Source organism: Kryptolebias marmoratus, linkage group LG3 (assembly GCF_001649575.2).
Source record: "Kryptolebias marmoratus isolate JLee-2015 linkage group LG3, ASM164957v2, whole genome shotgun sequence".
Taxonomy (NCBI): Eukaryota; Metazoa; Chordata; class Actinopteri; order Cyprinodontiformes; family Rivulidae; genus Kryptolebias; species Kryptolebias marmoratus.
Window position 1 is genome coordinate 1,023,560 of NC_051432.1, and position 13,466 is coordinate 1,037,025.

At 38.7% G+C, this 13,466-nt stretch overlaps 1 protein-coding gene across 1 annotated transcript in view; it reads right to left on the minus strand.

The window, feature by feature from the left end:
- The window catches only part of LOC108247446 (slit homolog 1 protein), a 137,265-nt gene that overhangs the window by 26,887 nt on the left and 96,912 nt on the right, over positions 1-13,466 (minus strand). The window contains exons 27-33 of the mRNA XM_037974921.1: positions 9,266-9,390; positions 8,965-9,059; positions 6,496-6,635; positions 6,270-6,363; positions 5,944-6,081; positions 3,782-4,007; positions 2,473-2,603 (exon numbers count right to left, since the gene is read on the minus strand). Of these exons, the coding sequence (XP_037830849.1) occupies positions 2,473-2,603; positions 3,782-4,007; positions 5,944-6,081; positions 6,270-6,363; positions 6,496-6,635; positions 8,965-9,059; positions 9,266-9,390 (949 nt within the window). The remainder of the gene's footprint in view (positions 1-2,472; positions 2,604-3,781; positions 4,008-5,943; positions 6,082-6,269; positions 6,364-6,495; positions 6,636-8,964; positions 9,060-9,265; positions 9,391-13,466) is intronic.

Genomic DNA, 13,466 nt, shown 5'->3' on the forward strand with positions numbered 1-13,466 from the left:
CTAGTGTGTGATTTGTAAAATCTTTTTTTGATTTGGGGAATTTCAAGAATGGTTGGTTTCAGCACTTTTTGAATCATCTAAACAGAAGTTTTTTATTTTACTTAAAAAAAAAGAAATCTGCCAACAGCTGGAAAAAAGAAAAATTGTGTCAGGTAAAAAGATTTCTCCACTAGCCACAGTGGGTAGTGGAGAAAACTTAAATTCCACCCCTGTGCACAATATCTGTTTTGTGAATGGACCTCCACTTCTATCACCATCAAATTTTAGCTCAATACTTGTAAAACTGACAGACTCATAGCCATTTTTGTGGTGGCTCCACAAGTTAATCAGATGTCAATATATTTCCAACGATTGCTTTCTGATAGTTCCATGTGTGTTGGTACTCACCTGTAGTGTGATGTTAGTCTCAGGCCACTTTTTGATGTCTTGAAGCTGAACATAAGAATCTTTATTGACAAAGTTGACGCTGACCAGCTTCTCACACTTCTGACCCTCAAAATCTGGTGAGCACTGACAGACTGCAACTCCCATCTTCTCCTCACAGGGGGCGTCGTTCTGACACTGAGCCAGCTGGCAGGGTGTCTGAGGAGGAGCCACCTCACAAAACTCACCACTGAGGAGAAACCAGGAATATCATAAAATAATTCATGTTAGCTACATTGTCAAACATTCTTTCTAATTAAACATACGGAGGTACACTGATACCCAAATCACCACTGAAATCAATCCAGTGCATATATTTGAAATTTGATGAAAAGCTGAAACTGAGTTGTTAAAGCTAAAAAAGCAGAACACTAGCTAAAGCTAAAAGTAGCAAAAGGCTAACTAACAGAATGGAAGCTAAAAACTAAAAGTAGCACAGGAAAACAAAATAAGGCAAGTATGGTTAAGCAGATTACAAATAGAACAAGGTTTTTTCGAAAAGATTGCAAAACAAATAGTGAGTGCCAACTCAAGATTTACACAATAAAAACTGGTATCTAAATAGGTCATCTAAATAATATATAAGAATTAGAATTAAAAGTTAAAACAAACTACGATGATTTGTTTTAACCCTCCCGTGATCTTCAGGTCAAATTAATCTGAAGTTACAAGGGATTCTCTACCTCTCTTGGTGTCTCTCTCTTTTGAGGGTTTCAGGAGGGTTAATAAATAAACATATTTTCCCCAAAAAACTGTTTGTTAACATACACTGCCTGGCCAAAAAAAAGTCACCACCTGGATTTAACTAATCAAATAGGTACGAGCCTCCTATTGGATAATTACTGCATGGGCGATTATGTTTCAGCTGGCAACAAGTTACTTAACCCCAACTGGTGCAATGAATTGCTTCTCATTTCTTAAACAACCATGTTGAAATACACATCCCGTGGTCGTGGAAAAGATGCCACTCTGTTTGAGAAGGGTCAAATCATTGGCATACATCAAGCAGAGAAAATATCTAAGGAGATTGCAGAAACTACTAAAATTGGGTTAAAAACTGTCCAATGCATTATTAAAAACTGAAAGGATAGTGGGTACTCATCATCTTCAAGGGTGAAATGTGGCCAGAAAAAAATCCTGAATGATCGTGATCAGCAATCACTTAAGCGTTTGGTGAAATCCAATTGAAGAAAAACAACAGTAGAACTACAGGCTATGTTTAACAGTGAAAGTAAGAGCATTTCCACATGCACATTGCGAAGGGAACTCAAGGGATTTGGACTGAACAGCTGTGTAGCTTTAAGAAAACCACTAATCAGTGAGGCTAAATGGAAAAAAAGGCTTCAATTTGCTAGGGAGCATAAAGATTGGACTCTGGAGCAATGAAAGAAGGTCATGTGGTCTGATGAGTCCAAATTTACTCTGTTCCAGAGTGATGGCCGCATCAGAGTAAGAAGAAAGGCAGGTGAAGTGTAGCACCCATCATGCCTAGTGCCTACTGTACAAGCCTGTGGGGGCAGTGCTATGATCTGTGGTTGCTGCAGTTGGTCAAGTCTAGGTTCAGGAACAGTATGCGCTCAAAGAATGAGGTCAGCTGACTACCTGAATATAATGAATGACCAGGTTATTCCATCAATGGATATTTTCTTCCCTGATGGCAAGGGCATATTCCAAGATGACAATGCCAAGATTCATCTGGCTCCAATTNACAGTCAAACACACACAGACACACACAGTAAAGATTTAAGAGTCTTAATGTTTTGCATATTAAGCTTAAAAAGCTGGTTAATCTTTCACTTTTTTTTTTTTTTTTTACGTTTTTACACTTTCATCCACAGAACAATGACTCTTGACTGTAATTTGGACACTGGCCAGAATACTGGGACCAAATGAATGTTCAAAGTCTTATTGAAAGACAGTCTGACGTGTGAAAGAGCAGCAAATCAAACCATTAAGTCTTGTTATGCTGAGGTATATTATTACCTCCAGGGTTTGAACTACTAGAACTGGTCTGACGTGAATTCATGTATCTGCTTTTGTTTGTGTTACCTGTAAATGGTGGTGGCAGGTTGGTTCCCAGGGTCATAGGTGACCCTAACATGACCCTGATGGAGCTCCACAGCGATTGGCTCATCATCTCCATTATACAGCAGGATGCCATTGTCCTCTGCCGTTGACACCTGAAACACCAAAACAAAACAAACAAATAAAAGGCATTGAAGGCATTGCCTTTCCTATCAGAGTTTTAAATAAATAAGTCTTATGTTAAAAATTACTAAGTTTAGCCATTTTGGGCAAACCTTAAAAATAATACTGTGCACAATCAGGGGTGGAAATTGGCACTTGCCACTGGCCAAATGCAGGTAAATGTTTGAAGTGGAGTAAATTTGAACAACGCACCAGCCACCGTGGCAGATTTGCAATTTGAACAGAAGAATATGCATTCAATTTCTACTCCTGACCTGTATGGCGTTATTTTTGTGCCACCAAGTTGAGCACGTGCAGTGAGCAAGTTGAGTGTGCAGTGCTGTTCTGACAAGCGCTCAACTCTGACAAACTGCTTGCACTCGGCTCCATGTCTGCTCTCGAAACTTAAGTTGTATGTAAATGAACCATCCACCAGCTAATCACAGACAGGCCTTTTTCATTCAATAAAAGCATGCGGGAAATGGCTAAAAGGCAATTCCACAAAATTTTTCACTACCTTGAGCGTCTTTTATCTGTTCTAGTTTAAAAACTAAAGTACTTAGATGCTTAAAACCTGGACTAGATAATTCTGAACTAATAGCAGAATATATAAATCCAAGTTTGTGATTGGTGAAACCTTTATCTGATTTGTGAAACGTCATGAAATGGCCATATTAGCACTTTTTATGCATCTGGACCACATTATAAACACTCCAGCTCCAAAGCTACAGCATCTACTCTTCAAATCTGGACTAGATTATTCTGCAGTAAAAGAATATTTATCCTAGTGTGTGATTTGTAAAATCTTTTTTTGATTTGGGGAATTTCAAGAATGGTTGGTTTCAGCACTTTTTGAATCATCTAAACAGAAGTTTTTTATTTTACTTAAAAAAAAAGAAATCTGCCAACAGCTGGAAAAAAGAAAAATTGTGTCAGGTAAAAAGATTTCTCCACTAGCCACAGTGGGTAGTGGAGAAAACTTAAATTCCACCCCTGTGCACAATATCTGTTTTGTGAATGGACCTCCACTTCTATCACCATCAAATTTTAGCTCAATACTTGTAAAACTGACAGACTCATAGCCATTTTTGTGGTGGCTCCACAAGTTAATCAGATGTCAATATATTTCCAACGATTGCTTTCTGATAGTTCCATGTGTGTTGGTACTCACCTGTAGTGTGATGTTAGTCTCAGGCCACTTTTTGATGTCTTGAAGCTGAACATAAGAATCTTTATTGACAAAGTTGACGCTGACCAGCTTCTCACACTTCTGACCCTCAAAATCTGGTGAGCACTGACAGACTGCAACTCCCATCTTCTCCTCACAGGGGGCGTCGTTCTGACACTGAGCCAGCTGGCAGGGTGTCTGAGGAGGAGCCACCTCACAAAACTCACCACTGAGGAGAAACCAGGAATATCATAAAATAATTCATGTTAGCTACATTGTCAAACATTCTTTCTAATTAAACATACGGAGGTACACTGATACCCAAATCACCACTGAAATCAATCCAGTGCATATATTTGAAATTTGATGAAAAGCTGAAACTGAGTTGTTAAAGCTAAAAAAGCAGAACACTAGCTAAAGCTAAAAGTAGCAAAAGGCTAACTAACAGAATGGAAGCTAAAAACTAAAAGTAGCACAGGAAAACAAAATAAGGCAAGTATGGTTAAGCAGATTACAAATAGAACAAGGTTTTTTCGAAAAGATTGCAAAACAAATAGTGAGTGCCAACTCAAGATTTACACAATAAAAACTGGTATCTAAATAGGTCATCTAAATAATATATAAGAATTAGAATTAAAAGTTAAAACAAACTACGATGATTTGTTTTAACCCTCCCGTGATCTTCAGGTCAAATTAATCTGAAGTTACAAGGGATTCTCTACCTCTCTTGGTGTCTCTCTCTTTTGAGGGTTTCAGGAGGGTTAATAAATAAACATATTTTCCCCAAAAAACTGTTTGTTAACATACACTGCCTGGCCAAAAAAAAGTCACCACCTGGATTTAACTAATCAAATAGGTACGAGCCTCCTATTGGATAATTACTGCATGGGCGATTATGTTTCAGCTGGCAACAAGTTACTTAACCCCAACTGGTGCAATGAATTGCTTCTCATTTCTTAAACAACCATGTTGAAATACACATCCCGTGGTCGTGGAAAAGATGCCACTCTGTTTGAGAAGGGTCAAATCATTGGCATACATCAAGCAGAGAAAATATCTAAGGAGATTGCAGAAACTACTAAAATTGGGTTAAAAACTGTCCAATGCATTATTAAAAACTGAAAGGATAGTGGGTACTCATCATCTTCAAGGGTGAAATGTGGCCAGAAAAAAATCCTGAATGATCGTGATCAGCAATCACTTAAGCGTTTGGTGAAATCCAATTGAAGAAAAACAACAGTAGAACTACAGGCTATGTTTAACAGTGAAAGTAAGAGCATTTCCACATGCACATTGCGAAGGGAACTCAAGGGATTTGGACTGAACAGCTGTGTAGCTTTAAGAAAACCACTAATCAGTGAGGCTAAATGGAAAAAAAGGCTTCAATTTGCTAGGGAGCATAAAGATTGGACTCTGGAGCAATGAAAGAAGGTCATGTGGTCTGATGAGTCCAAATTTACTCTGTTCCAGAGTGATGGCCGCATCAGAGTAAGAAGAAAGGCAGGTGAAGTGTAGCACCCATCATGCCTAGTGCCTACTGTACAAGCCTGTGGGGGCAGTGCTATGATCTGTGGTTGCTGCAGTTGGTCAAGTCTAGGTTCAGGAACAGTATGCGCTCAAAGAATGAGGTCAGCTGACTACCTGAATATAATGAATGACCAGGTTATTCCATCAATGGATATTTTCTTCCCTGATGGCAAGGGCATATTCCAAGATGACAATGCCAAGATTCATCTGGCTCCAATTGTGAAAGAGTGGTTCAGGGAGCATGAGACATCATTTTCACACATGGCTTGGCCACCACAGAGTCCAGACCTTAACCCCATCGAGAATCTTTGGGATGTGCTGGAGAAGGCTTTGCACAGCAGTCACACTCTACCATCATTAGTGTAAGATCTTGGTGAAAAATTAATTCAACATTAGATGGAAATAAATCTTGTGACATTAAAGAAGCTTATTAAAACAATGCCACAGTGAATGTGTGCCATAATCAAAGCTAAAGGTGGTCCAACAAAATATTAGAGTGTGTTACCTTGTTTTTTTGGTGGCAACATTTTTTTTGGCCAGGCAGTGTATTTGTTTATCGGGCAAGTTTTCAGATTAAAACCATCTCCAGTGGCTCCTTGTGGTCCTAAACTTCCCTGAGTTCCCAGTGGTGCCAGTACCTGAATCCTTGCAGACAGACGCAGCTGTAGCCATCCAGATGGTCGATACACTGAGCTCCGTTCTGACAGCGATGATCCACACATTCATCATAGTCTATGCTGCAGTCTGACCCCACCCAGCCTGGAATACACACACACCTGGAACAAAAACACACACCAGAATCAGAAATACTACTTGACACATGTTTCACAACTTCAGGGAGTCAAAACAGACTTCAGCAAAATTTACCTTTATGGACATGTATCTACAATCTCAGGTGGGATTTCAGACTGTGCTGAGTTTGGCAAGGATGAAGTGAGAAGTGTGTGAATGTGTTTGTGATCACCTGGGGCCTGTAAGACTGCTGATACAGGTGGACTGATGCTGACAGGGGTTTCTACCAGGAAAACAAACATCTTCTTCCTCTTCACAAAACAGACCTGAGAATAAAAGATTTAGTAACAGGGATTATGTAAAAACTGCTACATTGGATGTTTATAAAAATAAGATAAATTTTCCCCTGACTATTTTACAACTATGAAAGACTTTAACATTGGGTCAGGGTGTTGTACCTGTGTAGTTAGGAGGACACAAACAGGTGTAGTTACCAACTCCATCAACACATGTGGCGCCATTGTCACATCCGTGGTCCTCGCAGTCGTCCACATTCACCTCGCAAAAAGTGCCATGGAAACCATAGGCACAGGCACAACTAGAAGCATAAAGAACAGAAAAAATATAAACCAGAACTCACCAAAATTTCGGAAGACATTTGTCAATGTAGCTACTGCCTGAAATTCCAACAACCATCATCTTTCTTCCCTGAAGTCCAACAGGAATTTGAGATTTATTTTTATTTTATTTTACGTGAAATATTTCGAGTTTTTTTTTTTTTTTGAGTTTCTTCTTTGCTGCACAATGTACTTCTACCGAAAGTCCTCGCACACTATTCTTGATCGAACCCCATGTTTTGATTTCTTTTTTGTGTGGGTTTATTTAGAGCAGTGGGAAAAGGTGCAGATCAAAAATTGTGAGGGAAGAATTACAGACAAATGGTAATGGGGGCTTTAATGTTAATGTCTTGTTACAATTACCTAAAGCAGGATTAAACATAGTGAACATATTTCTGAACTGCAATTCAGGACTCAACAGAATCCAAAATTAATCTATTAATTACCTTCACTGTGATGTTATTAATGCTACCTGGATAAAGCAGAAATCACAATAAAACAATTGTAAAAAATAATTCTATGATCTGTTTTCATTCACTAAACTAGAACAAACAGGATCAATATAAACTCCAACATTAACTTGTTTAAAAGTATTTAACACACTAGACCTCCAAAAGGACTTGTGCTGTGACAAAAAGTACAGAAATATTTGCGACAGTATATAAACTTAATGATTCAACAAACTGTAATATAGTGCATGAAAATAAATCACACTGTAATTAAAGGGAAGGGGTGGGGGTGGGGTGGATAGAAGTGCAATTTTGTGCATCTATTTTAACTCAATATACAAAACTATCTGAAAGACACACTTGTCTGCTACAAGTAAAACATAACATCTGAACGAGTTTCAAGATTACAGAAAATCATTTATTTAACAAAAACACCACTCAGAATTGCAATTAAGAAATTAAAAGTTCCATAAATAGTTAACTTTACTAAATGAAAACAAAAGGCCAGAGTTGCCAAAGGTCAACTTTCAACTTTACCAAAATTATCAGCTTGAACATTAGCAGAGACAAGCAGTTTCAATGTGTTTGTGAGCTTCATTTGTAATTTGTTACTTCTAAACTTTGTTTTCTGGATGGAGAGCTTCAGTGTTGGTAATCCAGTCCAGAGTATGGATTTATGTTGATTACTTTGGGTTTTGGCAGCATAATTTGGTTTGTATTTAAAACGTCCATTTTCTCTCTCCTGTTTATTTTTGATGATGCTCTTTCTTGATGCCCAAAGTTGAAAATTTAAAAATTTTTCAAAGCAAGGTTTGCTAATATGAGGCTCAGCATATTTAAGAAGACAAATTTAAACACTGTTTGCTGTTGATAAAGTGACCAAAACATACTTTTCAGTCAATTCATTCTGAAACTGTCAAATTTCCAAATCTCCTTCCTTTTTTTGTGTTTTGAAGCATCTTGAGACTTGTAGGGAGCTTAGCTAATGTGATAGCTGCTTACAGGTGTGCATGTTTACACAGCTGTCTTTGTTGTCATGTTTTACCGAGGATAATCTGTTTGCCAAATACAGCCCTTTACTTGCTTAATATGACGCTCAAGGTACCAAAGTATTTCAGGTATATACTGCAATTTTTTAGCATTATATTCACACAAATCAGTTTGTGATTCTGGTAGCTTTGTGGGAGCCACAGAAATTTTAAAATGCGTCATTAATGGCCTGTGGGCCTCTTGTTGGATAGGCCTGCAATACAGTCTCCATAATGCAAACCTACAATGTGACCCCTATCAACTAAATCAAGTTGATAGTGATGTCTAATGCATCTAAAAGGGATCCTCTCTATCTACTGATCTTCAATCACTGCTTTGACCTATTGTCCAACATTCCAGCAACTGCCTGATAACACTGTCATTCCACTCATCATACCACCACTTATGCTCTTTGGTGCCAGCTCTTCACCTGTTATCTCCTTGTGTATCAAATTATTTACAAATAAAAAAAAAACTTATTTGTGCCCTTTCATTAAATAGAGGAAAAACCCACAATGATCACTGAAATGACTTAAAACGGAAATAAGCAATAAACAGAAAAATACCAAAAATCAGCTGTTGAAAATCAGTAACTGGAGTTACATTATGGTTCTTTCATTAATGAAAGAGTACAAACAAATTTGTCAGTGTTGCATATCCCCATCACTGGTCTGCATGTGGACCAAATTACGTCAAAATAGGAATAATTTTTTGGGTGCTCAACTTTTTTTTTGTCAGTCAGTGTATATTGAGATTTAGTCTTGTACAAATAATACTAATTTAGTTTTGTTTTAGATCTTTTTTCCCCCGTTGACTCCACAAATCTTCTTACCTGAATCCCTCTGTCTGCTCATCACTGAGGCAGCTCCCTCCGTTGGTGCAGGGATTACTGACACAGGCATCAACCGGAGTCTCACAGTGTTTACCCTGTACATGAGGAATACACCAACACACACACAAACAAAACATTTCAAGAAGCATGCACTACAACATCAGGTCAGTTTGGACTGGATTAAAAGCAACAGATGTGAGCTAAAAAAAACAGACAACACAAACACAAAGAACTGGATGAGTGCTTCCTCTAGATCACACCATTCATTTTCCATCTCACACCTTCACACATAGATGCGTACCGTGAAGCCGGACTTGCAGCTACATGTGTACTGTTGTGTGTGGTGGGCTTGGCAGATGCCCTGGTTCTGGCAGGGGGAGGACACACAGGGACTGCATTTGGCCTGAACAGAAGCCTCCACTGGATCTGATCTCACACAAAAACACAATCAGAGGTCCGTTTGAAAGCTAGGACCTTTCAATTCAATACAATACAGGTTGTAGTTCTAGACAATTGTACAAAAAATGTAATAATTAAAGGTCAAGCATTTCTTGAAGGAATGCATGTTGCCAGCCAGCTTTCATGCCAGAATTTCAAACTGAAATCGTTTTATGCTGAGAAGAGACTGTTATTGACGTTTTGGTCAAACCTTTTGAGGAACTTGTGTGCTGCTCTCTCATATAATATTATGAAATTTTGTAAGATGTGTTCACTTAGAATATGTCAAGGGGATGGCTCTTATCTACTACCACACAAAACCTTAGCTCAATATCTGTAAAATGGATTGATTTAAAGTCCTTTTAGTGCTGGGTAATGTGAATTAGCTGTGGGGGGCATCTAAAATTGTGGTGACTCCACCAGTTATTAAGATGTAGAAGTACATCTAAGGCAGTGGTCTCCAATCCTGGTTCTCGAGGGCCACTGTCCTGCATGTTTTACTTGTTTCTCTGCTCCTACACACCTGATTTGAATCAATGGGAGATTAACAGGTTTCTGCAGAACATGAAGAGGTAATTTAACCACTGAATCAGGTGTGTTGGAGCAGGGAAACAAGTAATACATGCAGGATAGTGGCCATCAATGACCAGGATTGGAGACCCCTGATCTAAGGATTAGTTTCTGAGAGTTTCAATAAGATATGTTCATTGGTTCATAAGATATTTTGCTAAAAGACAGATAGAGTTGACACCAACATTTACTGTCAAAAATTTAGGCAAATAATTTTGCACCATGTGCAGTGCTTGGAGTATGTGTTGGGGATGATGCTCAACTACAACCACACCAAACTTTAGCTCTGTATCGCTTAAATTTAAAGGTTACAGCCATTTTTAAGTTTCCTAAGGTCAGTTGGCTGTGGTGGCTATCTTCAATTAGTCTGACTTCAAAATTTAATCAGTAGGAGATATACATAAAGAGATTACTTTCTATGAGTTTTATTAAAATTAGTCCAGTGGCAAAATTTTAAAACCAGATCTTGGGTGATTAGTTAGAGTTTAGACCATGTGTTGGGGACCACTATCAGCTACTACCACATCAATGTTTAGGTCAATGTCTGTAAAATTGACTAAGTTATAGCCATTTTGTGTTTTCAAAAGGTCAGTTGGCTGTGGTGGCCATCTTGAATTCAGTTGACTATAAAAATTGATCTATTGTTGATGTACATCCAATAATTACTTTCTGCAAGTTTGATTAAAGTCTGCCCATTGGCTTATGAGATATTTTGGTAATGATACAGTCAAACAAACACACAGAGACCGAGAAAAACATTCACTCTGCTCCTCTTGATTTCTGTTTCTGACATAACTGGGGTTTTGGCTCGCCTGAGGAGTGCCTGGAGCTGACAGACAGCTCAGTCACTTCACAGCCATGCTGCACAGGGATCCTAAGAACATGTCAGTCACAGAACAAAGAGACTGACAGCTGTGCAATCTACACAAATGGGGGGAAGCATAATATAAACGCTTCCTGTGAGGAGATGTGCGGGTAGGGAGGACAGATGACAGGCCGATCATTTTAAAGTCAGCAAAATCATAAAAAAGAAACAATCTGAGGTATGGCTTCAAAGTATGGGGGGGAGGAAAATCTGGATGAAAATGAGGCAATGAAACAGAAAGCTGTTATTATCATGTGAACCTACAGCTCATCATGATGCTGTGATCTGACAGTAAACAGGATTTCAATCAAACACACAAACACATCAAAAGGTTCTGTGTGTTTCAACTATTCTGATCCAGTTACAACATCCAATTAAATAAAACCAGTTTATGTGAGTAATAATTTGACTTTATGATTTTATTTAATGTTTTGTGAATTTTATTTTAGGCCATCAAAATTGTTCACTAAAGTCTTATTTTACAACCGAAAATGTTTGTTTACACTGTTCTGACAGTGAATAAACACCAATGGTTTGGCTGATCTAACTGTAAAGCTAACAAAAAAAACTGTGTCATCAGTAGAGGGCACTCAAAATGAAATGTGGTGAGGCAAAATTTAAAAAAAAATCAACAGTTTTTTTATTGATTAGGTGATGATGTTTTTGTTCTTATCCGATTCTGTAGTGCAGGTTGGACTCTGCCAGGGCTGTCCCTTGTGTCTGATCCTGTTTGTGGCGTCCATGGATAGTTGTGGAGAAGTGGGTGTCTGGTTTAGGAACCTCAGGGTCTAGTCTCTGCTTTTTGCAGAGGATGTAGCTCTGATAGCGCATTCAAGCCATGACCTTCAGTGTGCACTGGGCTGTTCACTTCTGAGAGTAAAGTGGCTAGGGTGAGAATCAGCTCCTCTAAAACTGGAGTAGCACTACACAACTTTCAGAGTCTTTACAAATTTTGAAAAGACTGGTTTTAGCAGAGTTTTGTATGACATAAAAAATGGGGAATCAGTCTGTTAGTGTGAAGTCCACACTTAACTGCAGGTGATGAAGGCTCACAGACTACATTCATCCATCCATTCATTTGCGTTACCAGATTTTTTCTTTTCAGGTTGTGGGGGACATGGTGCCTATCTCCAGAGATCTCACAGCCTACATGAATTGTTAAACCAACTAAAGCCAACTGGTACAGTAGACGCTGGCGAGACAGGCAGCTGGTGTCTATCTCCATCAGTCACCATGTTAGAGACGGGGTACACCCTGGACAGGTCACAAGTCCATCTCAGAGCAAGCCTAGATTTAGCTACAGAAATTCAAACATGTTTGAGTAACTGCATCTAAGGTGGGGTCAGGTCTGTTCTCCCCATACACTTACAGATTGCTTGTCTTATCCCTCACACACAAACAGATTTTTGTGCCAGCTAGCCAACTAGTGCAGACTTGTGCAGAACTGGGAATCGTGGATAAAAATTGCTCCAGTCTGTTGTGGTGAAGATGGACCTTTAGATTTACTGGTCCGTCTATGTTCCAACCTTCACCTATAGTCAGGGGATATGGATCATGACTGAAAGAACAAGATCCTAGATACAAGCAGCTGAAATGAGCATCCTCTGTAAGGTTGCTGAGGTCAGCCTTAGAGATAAGGTGAGAAACTTCATCATCTAGCTCAAAATAGAGCTGCTGCTCCGCCACAGTAAAAGGAGTGAGCTGAGGTGGTTAGAGCATCTGGACCTGGACACTTCCGTCTAAGAAGAGACCCCAAGGCAGACCCAGAAAGCAGTGAAGTCTGAAAAAAGCTTGAAATGAAAAAACAAAACAAAACACTGAACTATTTTTTTTTTTTAATGAATTTGATGACAAACGGCAAGAGGTTACATTTTGTCAAGCAATTTACTGCAAGAATTTTTGAATATAAATAAAATTACTTCCAGTGTATCATTGTTTAATTGCTGCATGTTTTTAGTCATCTGAGATTTAACACTGTGAGAAACACAAGTGTTATCTACTGCAGTGCACTGGGGCATATGCTTTGAAATAATGCATGTAGGAGGAACAAATAGCTACATATAATCAGTGCCAGGGTATCAAGCAGTCAGAAATGAGTCATGTTTGGGATCATTTATAAACTGTCTCCTCTGAGCCCAGCACAAAGCCCTCACTGCATGTTTGCTGAACCTTCATTTTGTGGTTGGAAAACATCCTGCTTGGCTACTGATCAGAATTCATCAACAAAATGTAATAACTGTTGTTTAAAGACATGACTTTAGACCATGGATCATCTAATGCACTGCATGTGATCTTAAACACCATAAAACAAATCATAAAGCAATGTCAGGTGACTCCTGTCTCCTGCTAAATCTGATTTAGTGCATTTTCAAAAGCTGTTTTCTGTAGATTTCTGTAGCTCAGATCTGTTGGCACTACAGTGTCTCTAGCAGTGAGTGTGTGGGTGTAAGAGCCACCAGCTCCTGATGAAGGCCACACACACTGAAACCCTTTCATTAAATATCAGCTGTATGTAGCACTCAGTGGATGTTTATTCTTATAGATCCTTTACAGAAATCACATGACAGAAGCTTAGATGGCTGAATTAGTCAGTTAAAGCAAATCTTACTGAATAGGCATAATATTATCA